Below are 18,867 nucleotides of genomic sequence, written 5' to 3'. Positions count from 1 at the left end.
TAAAGCATTCTACCCTAAAAGTGAGTCTAACAAAGCAAGTGCAAGAGAAGAAATCATTATGTGGCAAACTGTGACTACATCAGTACTGAAGGATTTCTCTTCGAAGCTTCTGAAAGGATATCACTAACAATAGAAAGGGCATTAGAAATGAAAAATTCAAATCTATTCAAAATGTTCTTTGACATTCAAATGGTGAAGTTGTCAGTCTTTGAGGTAAGACACTTCAGCAGAAGAAATTGAAAGAAAAAGCAATACCCAGATAATGACTCTGAGCACTGCTTCTGCCTAAGCATTCCCAGTGAGAATTTGTATTCTGCTCCTTCAAAGAAACAAGGCACTTATTTATAAATAATGATCTGATCCTTCTCCATTTTTTTCCCTACAGCAGTGGAAAAATTAGAGCCCAGTGCCATTGATAATTGATCCTCCTGGTAGTGCAGCACAGAGCTGCCTCACACGGACAACATCCAAATCCGTGCTTGGTGTGGTGCAAACCACCCCTTGGGAATGTGGCACGTGGCTGTGGTGTGGCCAGGAGTGAGCCTCCTTCAAGGGGAAACATGGAGAACAGAAGGAAAGTGCTGGTGGGAACAGCTCTTGGCACAGTGCTGGGGCTGTCTGGTCTGGAGAAGAGAAGGTTTGGGGGGATGCCCTCAATGTACAGAAATACCTGAAGGGCAAGAGGGCAAGAGCCAAGTTTTTCTCCGTGGTGCACAAGGAGAAACTTGAGAGCTTTCCCCTGAACATCAGGAAACTCTGATGTGAGGGAGGCTGAGCAGGGGCACAGGCTGCCCACAGAGGTGGTGGAGTCCCCCATCCTTAGGGACATTCAGAAGTCATCTGGGGGTGTTCCTGAGCAACCAGCCCTTAAAGCAGAGGGGCAGGACTAACCCGTGCCCAGACATCCCTCTGGACCTCAAACTCTGATCCTGTGACCCCGAAGGATCTTGCCAGCAATGGGAACGAGTCAGGAGAGCCTCTGTCAGCACACAGAGCTCAGTCCTTGTCCTGATGAGCAGGAGCTCTGCTCCAGCTGTGCCTCTGTAAGGGGCTGTGCAGCACAGGCACAGCAACTCCAGAGCTGGCAGTGGGATGGAAACACAGCTGGTGCTCTGGTTATGCCAGCTCTGCTGTCAAACGTAACTGGAGAGAGCTGAGGTCAGCAAGGCAAAGGTTCACAGAGGATCTCATTCATAAACAGATAAATAAGGACAAGAGAACAACTCAAAAAATGCTGTAAAGGAGTATTTGTCACTCAGTGAATGTGAGTGGGCTTAGACAGGAGGGTCCATAACCTCCAAGCCACCCAGCTGGGCTCTACTGTGCTCTTCACAGCAGAAGTGGTGGCTCTAGACAAAATCCCATCACCCAGCCTGCAGCAGAGCTGGATTAGTGTCTTAAATCCAGAGAACATTACCTGGAAGTCTTTGACCCAGCCCTGTACACTGCTGCTATCTGATCTGTACTGCTTAATAAAAGCGATGGTGGATTTTTATTTCCAAAGCAGGGCTGGACACAGATCATATTCTTACACATGAGTTAAATCCACATTTGATTTGAAGGAATTCTCTCCCTGGCTGCAGAGGAATGAAGCACAGAACTGCACACAAAAAGCCATTAGTAAGCAAGGTGCCATAAACTTCTGTGGTATGACGCAGGCAAGAGGGTTTGGCATGATGCCTCTCTCCTTAGAAAATCTAGTCCTCGAGGAATGACCTGAAAAAGCTGAAAGAACAAAAAAAGCACCAGGGCCAGGGCTACAACACCTATTATTTGTAAACACTGGACTGAAAATGGGTTTTTCAAATAATCTGTGTCCTAGCAACTGAGCTTTCAGCATTTATGTTCACTAAAATCAACAATTAAATTCTGAAATGGTCAGGGCATAGAAGTAATCCAAGAGTTTTCAAAAATTGCACACTGCAATGAACTACACTTTGGTAACATTTCTAACTCATAAGTAATCATTCAAGCTAGTATTTTTTTTAATTTTTCCCCATTTACACAGATATGGAACATATTCATGAGAGGAATGAGAAGAATGGCTTGCATCAGTATATTAATTTATGATAGTATTTTAATCACTTGAAGAATAATTTGGCATGAATATATCTGGGAAAAGTAATTTACCATAATAACTAAAGCCAGAAATATAACTTCTTCAGAAAAAGTAATAATGAGAATTGCTTTTTTTTTGCCTGATGGAGAGGTAGGGAGGAATGTTGTTTTTGAAATACAATAAAGATTGATCACAGAGGAAAAAAAAGTATATTAGACACTAAAAGCCATTAAGGTAATTTACCCAATAAATTCTGGAAATTAAAATCTAGCATGCAGTGTGTTTAATGAAGGCCAGGTATGAATTATTTCAAATTACACCTCCATTTCAGATGCATATGCAATTTCCCCCATATTGAATCACTTAAGTGCAATAGTTTAAGAAATGTCCTCTGCTGACCTAAATAGATTTCTCTCCACTCTCAGACAGAAGGAGGAGGATGCAAATGCAGGAGCAGAGTATTTATTTTGTTATAGCTTTCTCCTCTCCAGATAAAAACTTATTTTCTGACGTGCTTACTTGTTCCTGGCCGGGCATCAGAGACATCCACCAGTGGCCCTGTGGCTTGTGACACTGACTGGTAATGGACCGTGTGGGTGACAGTCAGGGACTTCTGCTTGGATGTCTCTCCAAAGTCAGCATCAGTGAGCAGAACCGTTGATCTGTCATCTGTAAGTGGAAAAATAATCAGATAATGAGTACAGAGTGTTGGCTTTGCCTTCATTAGAGCTTTGGAGCGAGTCCCCAGGCACTCACAGCCCAGTGACACCACGGGCAGAGGCAGCTGCCTGCTCTCTGCAGGGCTGAGGTGGCTTTGAAGGGAAGGAGCCTCTGGGTTTAAACTCAAAGCCCATATAAAACTAAAGAATAACTTTCATTTTTCCTGGTGATTTCACCTTAGAGATGTGCAACTGAGGCAGACTGTTAAACATCCTCCTGAAAAGCTGATTTGTGTATAATCATTTTTGGTCCTAGTTCCTTCATCCCCATCCTTTGAACACTGCCCTCTTCACTTTCAGAGAGCTCAGATGAGCTCTTCAACAACATATTCCATTTATTTCTTTTTATTAACGTGATTAGCAGTGTCCTCAGTGAAACCACCCCTATCTTCCCCAAAGGAGGTCGTTAGGGGGTGTTGCTAACTAACCCTCTCTCCCTTTTTTCTGCAGAGACAGAATATTGCAGAGGCAATGACCCTGACCTAGGACTGGCTTTTTTTGCAGCTTCAAATAAAGGTGTGAGATTAAGCCTGACCTTGGGAAGGAAGAAGGTGAGCACTGATATTTACTGCTGTGTGGTTCTGCTTCTATTTCTTCCCTGTGGGGTAGGATATACTCATCAAATTTCTACACAGACCTTGATCATTACAGGATACCAGTACAATAGAGCACTTGCTTACCTTTTTTTAAATTATTTTTTTTCAGTTGTGATCTCTGTATCATACCTTTTTTTTTTTGCTCCAAGGAGGAATCTTGTCCCATTGATCACAGATGGTTTCATAGTGATAAATCTTTCACTACCTTTGTGCTTGTAGAACAACTATTTGGTGTGCTATCAGACTTTCTTTTGCATTCTTTACAGTCTTTTATCCATTCAGAATTGCAATAAAAGCCTCAAGGATTTCCTGCTGTGCTGTGCTATATAGTTTGGTACGTGTTCTAAGGGGACTGGCAGCAGTAGGACCTCTGGGCATTTACTAGTCAGCAGAGGTTGATCCACTTCTTTTAAGCATTCCTGGTTTTTGTTTTGGATTTTTTTTTTTTTTTTTAACTTGACAAGACACCATTAGGGAGGACAGTTCTGCACAATAACATAACTCACATTTTTTACCCAAAGAAGGCTATAAATAGAATAACATTAGGAATCAAATCACTCTGGCAAAAGATGAGCTCTTATTCAGGTTGGGAATAAAGCCTCCTGGCAGCAAGCTCCATCAAACACTGCCAAAATCCCTGCTTATTCTGGGTGGAAAGCTGCCTCTTACCAAGGCCCTGATCTCATTGCTGCCATGCAGCCTCGAGGAGTATTTTCACTGTAACCCTCCCACTGCTCAGCAGCTGCCACTCAAAAGTTAAAGTAGTCTTTAGGATGAAGCCTGGCACAAAGGGCAGACTTTGGGAAGCTCAAATAATGATTTTAAAAAGTCCAAATTTAGGTAAAGAGTAGGTCTCTTTTTCAAACCTGGAATGGGCATGGACAGGAGGTGTAGAGATGCTGCTCTCAGCTTGCTGACTTTCCTCTGTGGCCACACCATCCCTGGAGGCTGTTACATTATCACCTTCTTTTACACAGATTTTTATCCAAAAAAAGTAAAGTTAGAAGTCTAACAAGGTCAGTCAGGAGTGTCTTGCCAGTGTGTGCCCATTCAGCCATGACATCAGGCTGCATTTCTATTTTGGGTTTCCAGACATCTTTAAATTATTTGGGGAAAAAACTCAACACCAAATATTTCTATTTCTCGTGACAGCTCAGCTAAGTGCCAGCCCCATGAGAAATCGTGTTTTCTGTTGCATCAAACAGTTTAGATTTGAATTTTGCATGGATACACAGAAGTTGAAAACTGATCAAAATGTTGAAATACCATGTGCTATGAACAGGTGGATACAATATGCAACATGTAAGTTTTAAAAGTTGGCTGTAGCAAACCTTCATATACTGAGAGTGCAGTTTCAGAATTTCATTTTCCTTTCAAGTAATGTCAGTGATCCAACTGCCTCGTCAGAGCCAAATGGGAAATCAGAATGAAAATCATAAAACTGCCAGTCCTCAATTATATTTTCTTCAAGAAACTCTTTCCAACAGTTTCATTTTCCTAATGTCCTGCATTATTTTAGATTCTATACTGAGATTACTTTTAGTGGGAAATTACTCAAAGGGGAGAAAAAAAACCAAAACAGTTCAGCTTTCAAATTACTTTGTAGCTCTTTTTTCTTGATGTGTGCAGCGGGGAAAAGGTGTGGAGTAAAGGGATTCCATCTAGAAGAGCCTGTTACATTAACCAGGGAAAAAAAGCTCAGCTTTACCAATGGTCTCCATCGTGTCCCTCTCCTCAATCAGCAGCTGTGCTCTGGGAATGTCTATGTGCATCCTCAGTGTTTGCTGCTGCTTATTAAGTGTGTCTGACGTCCTGGTGTTCTTGCTGACAACAAAAGAGAAGTGAACATGTTAACATTCAGCCTAAAGGAACAGATATTTGCAAACATCTTCGTTTTCAATCTGTCCAGCTCAAAAAAAAACCCCAGTTCAACCATAATCAGCAAAAACCACTCCTACATCTGATTTTGCCCTCTTCAGAACAATGGTATTAATTTATTTATTCATTATTAGATGACTGCACAGTGTAGAGGGATGGGGTCTGTCCTCTATCAGTAGGAATCTGAAAATTTCCCGCTGCTTTCTTCAAGTGTTGTCATAATGAAGTTAATAAAAACACTTTGGAAGGTGGACCTTTTCTTTTATTATTCATGAAGCTGAGTAAAGCAACACACAGCTGATCAAACAGGTTGGTAGGAAAATGATGCCTTGAGTAATTTCTAATTGTATTTTTATTTTTTCACTATTTTTAATTAGCTAAGTTGCAAATATCACTTCGACGGATAAATGAAAAAGCAAATTAATCACTAGGCAGACTATTAATAGATTGCATAAAATATATTAAGGCTTTAGTCCCACTGATGTTCCAAGACAAAAATTGCAAATCTTGTTTACATTCATGGATTATGTCTAATTGATTGATGCAATAATCTAAAAAAGAATATAAACCAATTATTCTATCATCATGCAAATTGAAACAACTTCATTTTTAAGTTTGTGTACCAGAAAATGACTTCTTAAATGAGCTGTCTACCAAAAGCAAATGAAAATGGATGGTAAAACCGAGTGCCACAGTCATTTCCAGCACAGAGCTTGCACCAAGAAACCTTCAGATTGTGCGAAAAACCCAGGAACGTTTTGCCCTTTTAGATGTAATTACTCTTTGGATGAAATGAAATATTTGCAAATACTTCATGCAGGGAGGCTGAGGAGAGTTGAGACAAATCAGCCAGTAGTGTGATCCAAGTGCTCAGGCTTCAAAGAGCTGTAAGATTCAAGTGGAGGCTCATTTTCTAGTGTGAAATAGCTGCAGATCACTCAGTTTAATTCTGCTTTGGCAGTGAATTACTGCTGTTAATGGAATCAGCAGAGAACTGTTAAAGTGATAAGCTCAGCTCCTCCACAAGTGGGGCCTCGATGCAGGAGATTAATCCACGTGTGATGAGCCCACATCACTAGGAAATTTGTGTTAACTTCCTGCTGTGTCTCCATGTCAGCAAGACCTGATTGCCTCAGGTTTGGAGATTCTCCTGGAGTCCTTTTTTGGAGGACTTTTCTATCCATGTGGTCAGGGATTCTGCTCCAAATCCAAGGGTGAGATCCACAAGGCACATGGGAGCACCTCTCTGATTTCCAGCTCCTGGCTTTCCCTGCTCTCGTGGTCCCCAGCATTAATACCATCCATACCTCCCAAATTTAATGTCTCTGTCTTCTCCTGGATGATTAGATGGTGCTGTTCCCACCACATACACATGGATATTTGAAATGCATTCAAACAGGCCACAACTGGTGCCTCATCATCATTCAATCATCATGGAATCAAAGTATCAGGAGAGCCTCCCAAGGCTTCCAGACTTTTCTCCATATATAATCAGTGGAGAATAGTCATCACAGGGTCTTACCAAGCACAGAAATTTTCAAAGACATTTAGTATTATCAAATGCAGATAAATTCCACACTGGTGTTCTCCAAGTCTCTGCACGGAGTGGATGCCACTCAAGTTGCTGAAATGTTAAGAGAATCAGAGAGTCATATTTTATCTGCATGCCAAATATGCTTGAATATGGGCCCTTGGAAAGTTGGACTGCTCTGGGCTTGCCCAAGGTCATAGAGCAAACAAAGATCACCTGTTCCAATGCCTTACTGCCCTCTGAGTAAAGAATTATTTCCTAATATTTAATCTAAACCTTCCTTCTTTCAGTTTCAAGTAGGAAAATGATTTTTTTAATGTCCAATTTCAATAATCCAATAGTTAAAGAATACACAGAGTCAGATACATATAGAATCTGTGCAGTGCATAACTGAGTCTGGCAAATGCATCACTGCACCCCTCTGCACTCATTAGGGATGCAGGAGACAAAGGGATGGAATCAGACTCCTGCTCAGAGAATGCAGATCCCAGAATCCCAGTCTGAGATAGGGCCTCTTCAGCAGGATGAATGCTCTGTATTTCCATTGTTAGAAAGTACTCAACCAACACAGGAAGCACTGTTTGCACCACAGGGAGCAGGAGGAGAGCTTCTCCCAGTTTGCAATTTTACTGCTCACCTGACAAGAGAGAATTCCTAATCCCAATCTTGACTCCATGGATAGCTTCTTGCAAAATACAGTTCCTTCAAGCCAGAACTGTAACCCAGGCCCCTCTATATTCAGGAATATTCCCTGCTGTGCTTGAGAGTCATTCCTTGGTTTGTGGGATGTCTCTCCTCCTCCTTGCTGATCTAATTAATTCCCCTGCATGCAGCACTACAGTGACATGGGGTGTCCAAACACAGCACAGGCAACTGGCAGAAGCAGGAGGCTTGTAGCTGATTAGGATGCTGTCTCGTTCTGGCTCAGGGTATTTTGAATTCTTTTTTGCAGACCACAACAGCTCCGCTTTCAAGTTATAAAAACCTAAAGTGCCAACAGCAATGAAGTGCCTCTAGGGCTTGGAAACAGGGCAAAGTGTTTTAAGGTTTCAATTTTAAAGTTTGGTGTCCAAGTATTCTCTAACCTAAATTCAGGCAAAAAGATATTTTAATGGTCTGGTGGATGAGGGGTCCAATGATTCATTCTTTAAAGGGATAAAAGGTATCTGTCTTTATTTTTCTATATTTACAGACATAAAATTCCCAAACATAAGCATGTGCTTTTCTTTACTTGTCAGACCTTGTAAGGTTCTGTGTATAACAGAATTAATTCCCTCTGGTTCAAAGAATCTCTGAGCTCCAAATTGTCAGGAGACTGAGTCACAGAATCACAGAATCATGTCTTGGGTTGGAAAAGACCTTAAAGATCATCTCATTCCAACCCCCTGCCATGTGCAGGGACACCTCCCACTATCCCAGGTTGCTTCAAGCACTGTCCAGCCTGGCCTTGGACACTTCCAGGGATAGGGAGTCCACAACTTCTCTGGGCAACCTGTTTCAGGGCCTCACTGCTCTCTGAGTAAAGAATTTCTTCCTGATATTTAATCTAAACCTGCCCTCTTTCAGTTTAAAACCTTTGTCCCTTGTCCTGTCACTGTCTGCCCATATTGAAAGTCCCTCTCCTTTTTCTAAGCCCTTTTCCAGTACCTTAAGGTACTGGAATTCCTCGATGAGACCTCCCCAAAGATTTCTCCATCCTGGAGCATCCCAGCTCTCTCAGTATTTTGCTATATCCTTTTACTCTACTAAAGTTTCTGCTTTGCCACTATTTAAAACAAGTATTTGGGCAGGTGGTCTTTTGGTCTGAGTACAGCTTTTATGTTGAGTCTGTGGATAAAAGGGCCTTTTCCAGAGCAAGTACATTGTACAAGGCATTCTGAAAGAGTCCACAGTTTGTTGTAAAAACGTATGGGAAACTAAATCAGAATATTTGGGCATAAAATATTCTTCACCTTGTGTTCAAAATTTAAAAATCCAGTGAACTGCTAGACTGATTCACAGTGAACTGTTACAAAGAGCATGGCTGGACTGATGCTTCACCCAAAAGAAACATTAAAAAGCTGTGCTTATACAGCAGCAGGGATTTTTATTTGTGAGTTTAAGGTATCAAGACTGTGTTGTGCAGCTCCCATTAAACTGCTGACTTATCCTGCTCCACAGACATTCGACTTACACAGCCAAAGCCAGCAACTCTCAAAGCAAAGGCCAAAGCTCCATTTTTAATCCGCTTTACACATACTCATGAAAATCTCCTCAAAGGGAAAGATACACAAAGCCCTCTCCAGGCCTCACACCTTCCTACCAAGCAGGGAATCATCTTTGCTGCCCTCTCCCCAAATACCCCCTTTCTTGATATTTTTATTTTAGCAGATTTTGGTGGAATCTAAAAGATAAAAAATATCAGGGGCTTTATAATATGTGACTGTTGCTTTGGAGAGGGCTTATTATCCTTTGGTTATTCACATACTACATCTTCAGGGATATCTGGTGATTGTGGATAGCTCAGGTTTGGGTTGAAGTTATTTCACAGATTTGTCACAAATGAAATTTCCAAGCTCTGGCATGTCTGCAAATGTAATCCCCTACTTCCTCTGAAGTTCTGATTTAACAGTCATTTGCCTTTGTTCAAACTTTTAGAAAAGGAATATAAAATATGCCTATGTAATAAAACCAAGATTATTTGTTAATAAATGAGATGAATATGAGAGGACCTGGCTTGATGATCATAGTTCAATGCTGGTGAAAGGAAAAGCCAAATGAAATGGTGGCAGATGAGTTACCTTGAAAAACAGCTCTGAACTAAAGACTGAGAGGAGACCTGGCTGCTCTCTGAGTACAAAACTTAGGGAGGACAAAAGTTTCTTAACTTGAAGGCCACCATCAGCAAAGCAAAAGGTGGGTAAAACCTGGGCACTTCTGCTGGAAGATTGGTGAGGTTCTCCAAGTGTCAGAGGAGTGGGACTCTGAAATGGCCTTGCAGAAGTGGCGACAAGGCTCTTGTGAAGCCAACCAGGGTTAGGGCAGAGCGTTACCAGTTTTGCAGAGGGGTTCTGAGTGGTTGTCACTGGGACTGAATGTCTCCATCCAGGGGTTTCAGCCAGTCCCTGCTGGGTTTCTTAAGGGAACAGAATTGCTGCGTGCGCTAATCCGTGCTGTCTTCTGTGGCACCAGAAACCACCAGGGCAAACGTTCCTGAAGCGGATTTAACAAATCCCACAATTTGCTGCCACGGGCAGACAGGGAGGGGATGACCTGGCCTGCATGACCAGTCCTGTTAACATCACTGGACTTATTCAGATATGATGGCATAGAGCTGAATTTACACCAAACCCATCTGTCACCATGCCTTTGCTGAGTATATTCTTACAACAGAAGCGAAGCTTATCAGGGGTGAGGAAGTTTGGAGTGTGGTTCAGGTGGTGAAATATCTGTGACATTCTCAAATTTGTTGCTTGAATATAAAAAATATTTTCTAGCAACCCAAAATTCATTTGAACTCAAAAATAATCCCTTGGCGATCCCAGTTTCAAATATATGCAGCGGTTCTAAAGTTCAATATTTTCCCTAGACAAAACAATAAACATCGAGGATATGAAATTTCCATCTTTGAAAAAATTGTGGTGCCAGAATAGTCATTATGATGCAATTCAACAACTGAATTAGATTTCTGAATGCTGAGCTGATGGAACAGAAGTGAAAAATAATAAATGGATTTACCTGCTCTTTTATACTTTTGGGTATAAGCAGCTAACAATAATGAATTACATAAACAGAGCTGCAAAGTTTAGAGACATTCACAGCCAGAAATGTATTGCCTTTAATCAGACAGTCTCTGAAGAGCAATTATTTTGATACATATTATGAAAATGTTTTTCAGAGTAGGAAAAATGTCCAGATGGACCTACATAGCTTCTATGATTTAATCTACTAACACAAGTTCTCAGTTTTTTTATCATTGTAGCCCCTCACACTGTCCACAAAGTGTCTTCTTTCTCCCATGTCTCACCATCATAGTTCTTAAATGGTGTGTTTTGGAAAAGGGTTTAGGAATAAAAAGTTTACTTCTCCATTTGTCCCTCCAGCAATTCTTAAATAGGATGCTATAGTTGACAGACATTTTTCAATCTCAAAAAATGATAAAATGAAATCTGTTCTTACCTCATAAGCATTTCGGCCAAACTCTTTGCATCTAGAATAAAACAGAAGAAATGTCATCACAAATGAAAATCTATTTGATAGATGCATTATTAGCAAGTGATTTGAATCAGCCATGTGCAAGACCACTGTTGTTTCTCAGATCAGTGGAAAGAATCAAAGAGTGTCTAAAAGTCCCTACTTTTGCTAAAATTGCATTTTTGCCCCATACAGTCCTGTTTAGTTCCTCAGTAGCACCAAAGATGATTAGAGAAATGAAAGTTACCATTGGCTTAACTAGAAAAGACTACATAAATATATTAGAAGTAGGAACAATTTAACAAATAACGGGAATCTCAGTTCCTTCATGCCGTGGGTAGCAAATGAACAGGTAAAGGAAGAAGAAAATGCAAAAAAATAGGAATTTTGATATCCATCTCTAGGCAGGAGCCAAAGCCAGGCTGGGTGAGCAGTTGTCAACCTGTCATTTCCAAACCAAATGTAGTTGCATGGAGATCTGAGCAAGGGAGGTCTCCAAGGAGTCAATTTAGAATCCCAGAATCCCTGAGGTTGGAAAAGACCTCCAAGAGGCCCAGCTGTGCCCGATGCCCACCTTGTCCCCAGCCCGGAGCACTGAGTGCCACCTCCAGCCCTTCCTGGGACACCTCCAGGGATGGGCACTCCAAACCTCCCTGGGCAGCCCCTTCCAGTGTTTGACCACCTTTTCAGTGAAGAAATTCTTCCTCATGTCTTAGCTGAGTCTTCCCCGGCACAAACTTGTTTGGTTGCACTCAAATATGAATATTTTCCCAGTAACAATAAAACAAAACTACTGCTGGGCCTTCAGAGTATGGTCTACACAACGAAACAGAGGATGGTTTATTCCCACATGGATCAGCCCTGCAAAGTGAGACATTGATGAAGGAAAAATACTCCTCCTGTTCTTGTCATTGCTGCTATTATTAGCAGAAAATCCTTTGGGGCTATAATTATTTCAATACTTATCAGTTCAAAAGACAGCTGAAGTTTGGTTTTTCAGGTAGGCTTCTGTAAAACTTTATCAACATAATGCACTAATTTCTGTGGTATCATCCAGCAAAACCAGGCAGCTCTGCTTTGTTCTCCTGCAGTCTGCTGCTAAACAAACTCACTTAAAATGCTGATTCCCAAGTCCTTCTGTTTATCACACAGCAACAAAGCAGCCTTTTGTGCAACCAAGTGAAGCAAATCTGAGAAGAAAACAATTCCAAGTTCTAAGTCTTCAAATGACTCTCTTCTATGAAACTTTACATTTCTTCTTTTATCTGCTTCTTGTAAATCTACCAGCACCTGCCAAGACATTTACTGAATTTGTCTTTGTTTTCTCAATCCCACCTTTTTTTATTCCTCAATCACCTCCAAGACCTACAACAATTTCCTTACTTGTGATCCTATTAAATGTCCTGCCTTTAAAATTCCAAGGATACAGGCAGAAAAAAGCCACCATCTTAACACATCTCTATAGCTTGTGTTGTACTGATTTTTAAAAGGAATGGACAGAGAGCTCTTTTTATTCATTAAAAAAACACACCAAAACCCTTTTTATCCACTTTCTGCATTGTATTTATCGGACACAGTGCCAGCTTGCCTTTCTTAAGCTTTATTCCTCACCTACCACTGGAGAAGCTGGAATTCTGTGCTCCCTCTAAGTCTGTTTGCTCCACTCCTCCATTTTTAACCTCCCTCCATCCCTTTCCAGAGCAAAGCACGGCAGATTCCTGGTGGAGGGAAGGATGGTTCATCTGAGGTGTCTCATCTGAACCAAACAGTGCTCCACTTGGGCACTCAGAATTCCTATTTTTCACTTGGAATGAGATTGTATTTGCCATTAACCCTTGTAAGTGGCAGTACCTAGTAGATGACAATATCTTTGCCATCATTCATAAACCAAAAGACCAACACTGCTGCTCCCAAATGAGTTTTGTTACTGGCATCTAAAAACCCAGGAAGGGGACACAGTTCTGTTGAAGAATACAAAAAAGCCAAACAAACCCAAAAAATAATAATAATGACACTGGTTGCAAGTAATGCTTTTTTTTTTTTTCCCCCCCAGCAAATTTTATGATGCTTTTGCTATTCTAGCAGCACCAGGATCATGAAGACACTGTGCACATGTTCTCCCTCTGGCACACATAATCAGGGTGGTTTAATATGCAGACATTGTTTTCATTCAGCCAGCAGGTTTTGAAGCAATTGCTGCCTCCTTAAGTCAAGTCTGTGGATATTTGTGCAAGGAATTCACAACTCAAGGAAAGCAGAAGGGCCAAAGTTGAAGATTATTACAATGTACTTCAGTTTGCTTTTCATAATTCTTTATCAGGTTTAAATGGAAGACAACCTCCCTCACATATTCTCAGGTGCTGCTGAGCACACAGATCATTTCCATGCTGCAGCTGGAAAAAAATTCACACCAATTCATGTATGTGGCACATAAATGCTCCTTAACACATGTTGATCCTTGGTTAAAGGGGTGCACAGGAGATTGTGCACCTACAGGCAAAAATAACATGAGGCATCAGCAACACCATGTTACGTATTGAAAGCTGAATGAAAAAGTACTGAAGGGAAAAAACTCCATCAGCTGAGATTAAATTTGCTAATTACCCAAGCAGATTGTTCAAAAGGTGAGCAGCACTGCTGGAGTTAATGACGGGCACACAGGTTGCTGTGGGATGGGACAAAGGTGGCAGGAATATAAAGGGCTCTTATGTGTCTGTCAGAGCAAAACCCAGAAGCCTAAAAGTAACTGAACATCACAGAATCATTGAATAGTTCTGGATGGAGGGCACCTTAAAGATCATCCAGTTCCAACCCTCCTGCCATGGGCGGGGACACCTTCCACTATCCCAGGCTGCTCCCAGCCCCAATGTCCAGCCTGGCCTTGGGCACTGCCAGGGATCCAGGGGCAGCCCCAGCTGCTCTGGGCACCCTGTGCCAGGGCCTGCCCACCCTGCCAGGGAACAATTCCTGCCAAATATCCTGTCTAACCCTACTCTGTCAGTCTGAAGCCATTCCCTCTTGTCCTGTCCCTCCAGCCCTTGGGAATTGTCTCTCTCCATCTTTCTTCTTGGCTCCTTCAGGCCCTGCAAGGCCACACTGAGCTCAGCCCAAAGCTTCTCCTCTCCAGGCTGAACAATCCCAGCTCTCGCAGCCTTTCCTCCCAGCAGAGCTGCTCCATCCCTCTGCTCATCCTGGTGCCTCCTCTGGCCTCTCTCCAGCAGCTCCACGTCCTCCCTATGCTGGGCACCTCACTATGACAACATCATGTGCCCAAAACTTCAGCTCCAGGAGAAATGTTATTGTCACAAACCAATGAACAGGGATTTTGATGTGCATTTCCTGCAGTACCATTTTGATCAGCAAATTGAGAACGCTTCCTAAAATGAGCCAGCGTCCCTGGCTATGTCCTATCATCTCCCAGTTTTCAGGTGGTGAAAGCAGGGCTTGGGAAGGAGGCAGAGAGGACAGAGGGAAGGGGATGATCTCTGCTCCAGCCAAGCATCACTTCAGTGAAAAAGCCACAGCCATCACTTTCCTATGCTGGGGCAGCCACCTTTAAAATTCTTAACACACTTGGGTTTGCCCCCTGGGAAATCAGGGACAGTGACAGAGTTTTAAATTGCATCCTGCCACTCCTGAACTATCATGCCGCGCTGACCCTTTGTGCTTGCGTTAAGGTGAATTGGATTTAAAAACAAAGGGAAAACTATTACAGGAGTAGCAGAGCTGGGTTAATAGCCAGGAGAAGGAGCATTAAGCTATCAGGCTTCTCTTTGAGAATATCTGCTGACCTACTGAATGGCTGCATGAACCCCAGCAGCCAAGTGACCTTTTTTTGTGACCTGGCTGGTGGAACTACTAAACTGGGCAAAAAGCAGGAGTTTGCTGAAGACTCTGCTATCTTTATAAAGGAGGAAGAAAAATGTTTAACTGTCCCTACATCCAGACAAGTGGTAAAAAGATCAAAACTGGAGACTTCTGTTCTTATGCTGCATTTGCCAACAGAGATGGAAGCTCAAACCCATTGTCCATAAGCAAAGATACAAACATTTGCATGCAGAGCACACTGCAAATAAACCTGCAATTCCCATTCCTTTTTGTTAAGCAGGTTCACAGAAACCACATCTGCAGCCACAAAAGCAAGATTTACATCTGCAACTTGCACAAATTATTTTAGAAGGTCCCACAGTGGAGATTATTCTTTCCGATGTAGACTAGAGGGAAGTTGGTAGGGGAATCCTGATTTAGGAAAAATGAATATTGTGCCTCAAAGAAACCCCAGCAGATCATGGCCACCAAGTGAAAATGTGATATTTCACTTTCAAAAATTATATGAAAGTTAATTACAACAATTACTAGAGCAAACCATTTATGTTTTAGTTAGGAGATCAGAAAAACTTGCACACATTTGTTTTAGAGAACTTAGTGAGGAGTTCTCTGGAACAGCAATAATTGTCAGGAAAACTTTTAGAACACGAAGTAACTTCCAGAAGAGCAGAAAATGTCTGACATGGGATCAGTCTTCAAAAACAATGTGCAAAAAAATTCTGAATTACTGAAGTCCTATCAATCTGATCTTGGCAATGCAAAAAATAATTTAAAAAAATTGAATGAAGCTTAATGAAATGAATTAAAAGGATAATTGAGGCCAATCAATACAGACTTGTGGTCAAGCAGCCATGTCAAACAAAGTGGATTTTTTAAATGAGATTAAAATTTGCTGAGAATTAATGACATTGAAAAAAACTCTCACTGTGATATGATTAAATAACAGTAAAAGATCACATTTATATTTTTCTAAAATAAAGCTTTGGTAACTCAAAGCATTTTAACAGAAAGTAGCATGATGCAAGAATTACCACAGCAGCCATTTTACATGGAATTCAACATATTCAGACCCCAGTTTTAAGCAGGGAATCATTATTCAGTATTTTTTGTCTGGAACATTTATCAGTGGTCTGGAGTAAATAAAATAACATCTGATAAAAGTTTGAAAATGACACAAGAATTTGGTGGCTAAAATATAAAGAAAGTGCCAGATCACTAAGAAAATAATCTGGATCATAAGGTCATATATCAAGAACACGAACCAGGGCTGTACAGCAGGGAATGTTTTGCTGCTGCAGAGCAATCAGAGAACTGGCAAATGATCTCAGTGGAGAAAATGTTAAGGATGTAAATGATGGGAAAACTACAGAGGAAAATTAAAATATATTAATCTGTTTCATTTACCAATTAAAACATTAAGAAATGGTTACCACCATGTGGAAAGAATATCCTTGGAGACTGAAAATGATGCAAAAAAGAACCTCTGTACTGTAGAGAAGTAAAACAGGACCAGATGGGGTGTCGAGCTGCAGCTTGACAAATTCAGATAAGTGAGACACAACTTTTACAGAAATGGTGGTTAAATACTGATTATTTTTATCAAAAGTACTGATGAGATCTTTACCACTGCCTATATTTAAGTGAAGCTCTGGTATTTTTCTAAATTCCTCATTTTTGAGAGGAAATAGTTCAGAGAAATTTTATGTTATGCAAAAGCCATCCTGGTCAGTGATCATCAGCCCTCCTTTAGGGACTGTAACTCAAGACAATGACTACTTGTAAATGAACCATGAAAAAATAATGTGCACAGACATCATTTTCTAGAGCCAAAGGGCTCGAGATGTCCTGCTCTTTACTGGATGGAATTCCACAGTATTTCCAAGAAGATAACACTTTCTTTTTCTTTGCCACACTTCTTTAATGAAAAAAAAAACAAACAATACTGGGGAGGTAAAGGGCTTACAAGGTTTTGAAGAAAAAGTGATTATACAAGCTAAAGCATCCAGATGTCCTGATTTCCAGGGCTGTGAATGAACCATAAGGTTTGTTTTCCTCTTTAATATATGAATTTGCCCATGCCCTCTGTCTTTTTTTTTTTTTTTAGAAACTCCAAAATACTGTTACAAAGTAAAAAATTAGACTCAAAAAAGAGATGAGTAGGAAGGTCAGGAGGAAAACATAGGCTTGGCCCTGATTCTAATAAATACCGTGATCATATTTTGGTTAAAATACAAATAGCTAAACAATTTGGTGGCTCCTGGAAAAAAAATAGGCTTATTTTTGCAGATGGTAAATTGTTTCACTATTAATTCAGGTTTAGATTTGAAAGGTTTTTTCCCAAATTCCTTCAGGGAAGGTTCTGCTGTAGTGTGCCATTGCAAAAGCTACAGGGCCACAGTGGCAGACTGCGAGGGTCAAAAACTTGGCTGTGGCTCAGCCAGGGGTATTTACTAGAAAAATGATAAATGAATATAATAATAATGAATGATATAATATAATGAATATAACAATAATGAAAAATATAATAATAATGAATTCACAGATCTAAATCTTATTCACATAACAAACAACTGAATTTGAATAAAGTTTAGAGGAAAATAGGGATCAGTGACAATGAAAGGTCAGTGAACAATGAAGTGTTGTATAAGTTCCATTTTAAAAACCATGGGAAAAAACGTGGTAACAAAGCTGAGAATATCTGGTTGTGTTTTCTAGCCTACCAACATCTGGCTACTTTCATTTTATAACTTGGAAATCATGGTTAACATCTGCTGGAAAACTGAGATTCCCTCCTCTTCAGAACATCTGATTTCACCCTTCAAACCAAATCCACTTTTAGGTCTTTGAGGGAAACAAACAAACAACAAAAAAAGGAAAGCAAACCAATGAGAAACACTTTCCTTTCCCCCATGCAAAATAATAATGGATATATTAATAATTTTTCTTTAGAAACTTATGACCAAGTGAAAAAGAAGGAATTTCTGTAGAAAACACACACACTTTGTTCTGTATTGCAGGAAATGATCCCAACTGGGGATTGAACAGTTTGGTCACATGCAGCCCCACTCCTATTTTCTTGTTCAGGTAGACAGAAGTTCCACAGACATCATCCTACCTCGCAGCCTCTTCAGCCTCTGCTCCCTCCTCCTCCTCCTCACGATCAGCAGCATCACAAACAGCACCAAGACCCCAACCAAGATACAGGAGATGGTCACCAGCATCTTCAGCCCTTCGCTGGTTCCCAGGCCTTCCTCACTTTGCACAACCGACTTAATGAGAGGAGGGATTGTACCTGCAAACAGGGTCATGGTATTAGAGGCCTATTAACGAGGACAAAAGATTGAGTTCTCAGGGAATGAGGCACCTTGTTGCTTCAGCTGCAGGCAGAACATTCCGAAGGATTTTTCTGTTTGGGGTGGATGCTACATTTGTGTCTCTAACGGCCATGAACACGTAACCAGGCTCACAGTAATGAGGGACTGACTGCAGAGACTCAGAGGTTATCAGAAATCCAGAAGAGTTGCATTCATTGATTGAGGAAAACCATGTCTGTTACACAGTTAAATACTATGATTAATTTTGAGTCCTATTAAATTATTAAAAAGCTGTAAGAGACCTCAGAATTCCTCCCTGTGTTTATTATTCCTTATTATGGGGAAATAGCACTGCTGTGACATTTTTGCAGGGCTTTCCTGTGCAAGGAATGCATTTGACAAAGCTCATTTTGTGCCACATACATCAGAATAATCCTCTGCACAGAAACATTCTGCTATCAATTCTAAGGGTGCAGCAGTGATAGTGATCTGAAATTCAGACAGCCAACCTGATACTAATCTGCTAAAGACTGTCTGACATTATACTCATCAGTAAAACAAGAGAGTAATGCTGGATAGAAACAATCAAATTTTGAGAGGGAAATGAGGGAAATGAATCTACCAACTACTGGCAGGCAGCTCACTTTTTCATTCTGGGACATATTTGCATTTTGAATATACCTGGCTTCCTGGTGATATATAATACTTGAACTTTTCAATTCTTTTCTTATTTCCCTCTAAGGGACATGAGAAGAATGCTGCACCTTCT

General features: G+C 40.9%; 1 protein-coding gene across 2 annotated transcripts in view; it reads right to left on the bottom strand.

Annotated features, from left to right (window-relative positions):
- Positions 1-18,867, bottom strand: part of DSCAM (DS cell adhesion molecule) — a 434,764-nt gene that overhangs the window by 23,106 nt on the left and 392,791 nt on the right. For both annotated transcript variants that reach the window (XM_048290724.1, XM_048290723.1), the window contains exons 27-30: positions 17,900-18,076; positions 10,942-10,972; positions 5,083-5,198; positions 2,579-2,728 (exon numbers count right to left, since the gene is read on the bottom strand). In XM_048290724.1, the coding sequence (XP_048146681.1) occupies positions 2,579-2,728; positions 5,083-5,198; positions 10,942-10,972; positions 17,900-18,076 (474 nt within the window). The remainder of the gene's footprint in view (positions 1-2,578; positions 2,729-5,082; positions 5,199-10,941; positions 10,973-17,899; positions 18,077-18,867) is intronic.

Source organism: Corvus hawaiiensis, chromosome 2 (genome assembly GCF_020740725.1).
Source record: "Corvus hawaiiensis isolate bCorHaw1 chromosome 2, bCorHaw1.pri.cur, whole genome shotgun sequence".
Taxonomy (NCBI): Eukaryota; Metazoa; Chordata; class Aves; order Passeriformes; family Corvidae; genus Corvus; species Corvus hawaiiensis.
The sequence above is the reverse complement of the archived record's forward strand: the minus strand, read 5'-3'. Positions and strand labels throughout refer to the sequence as shown.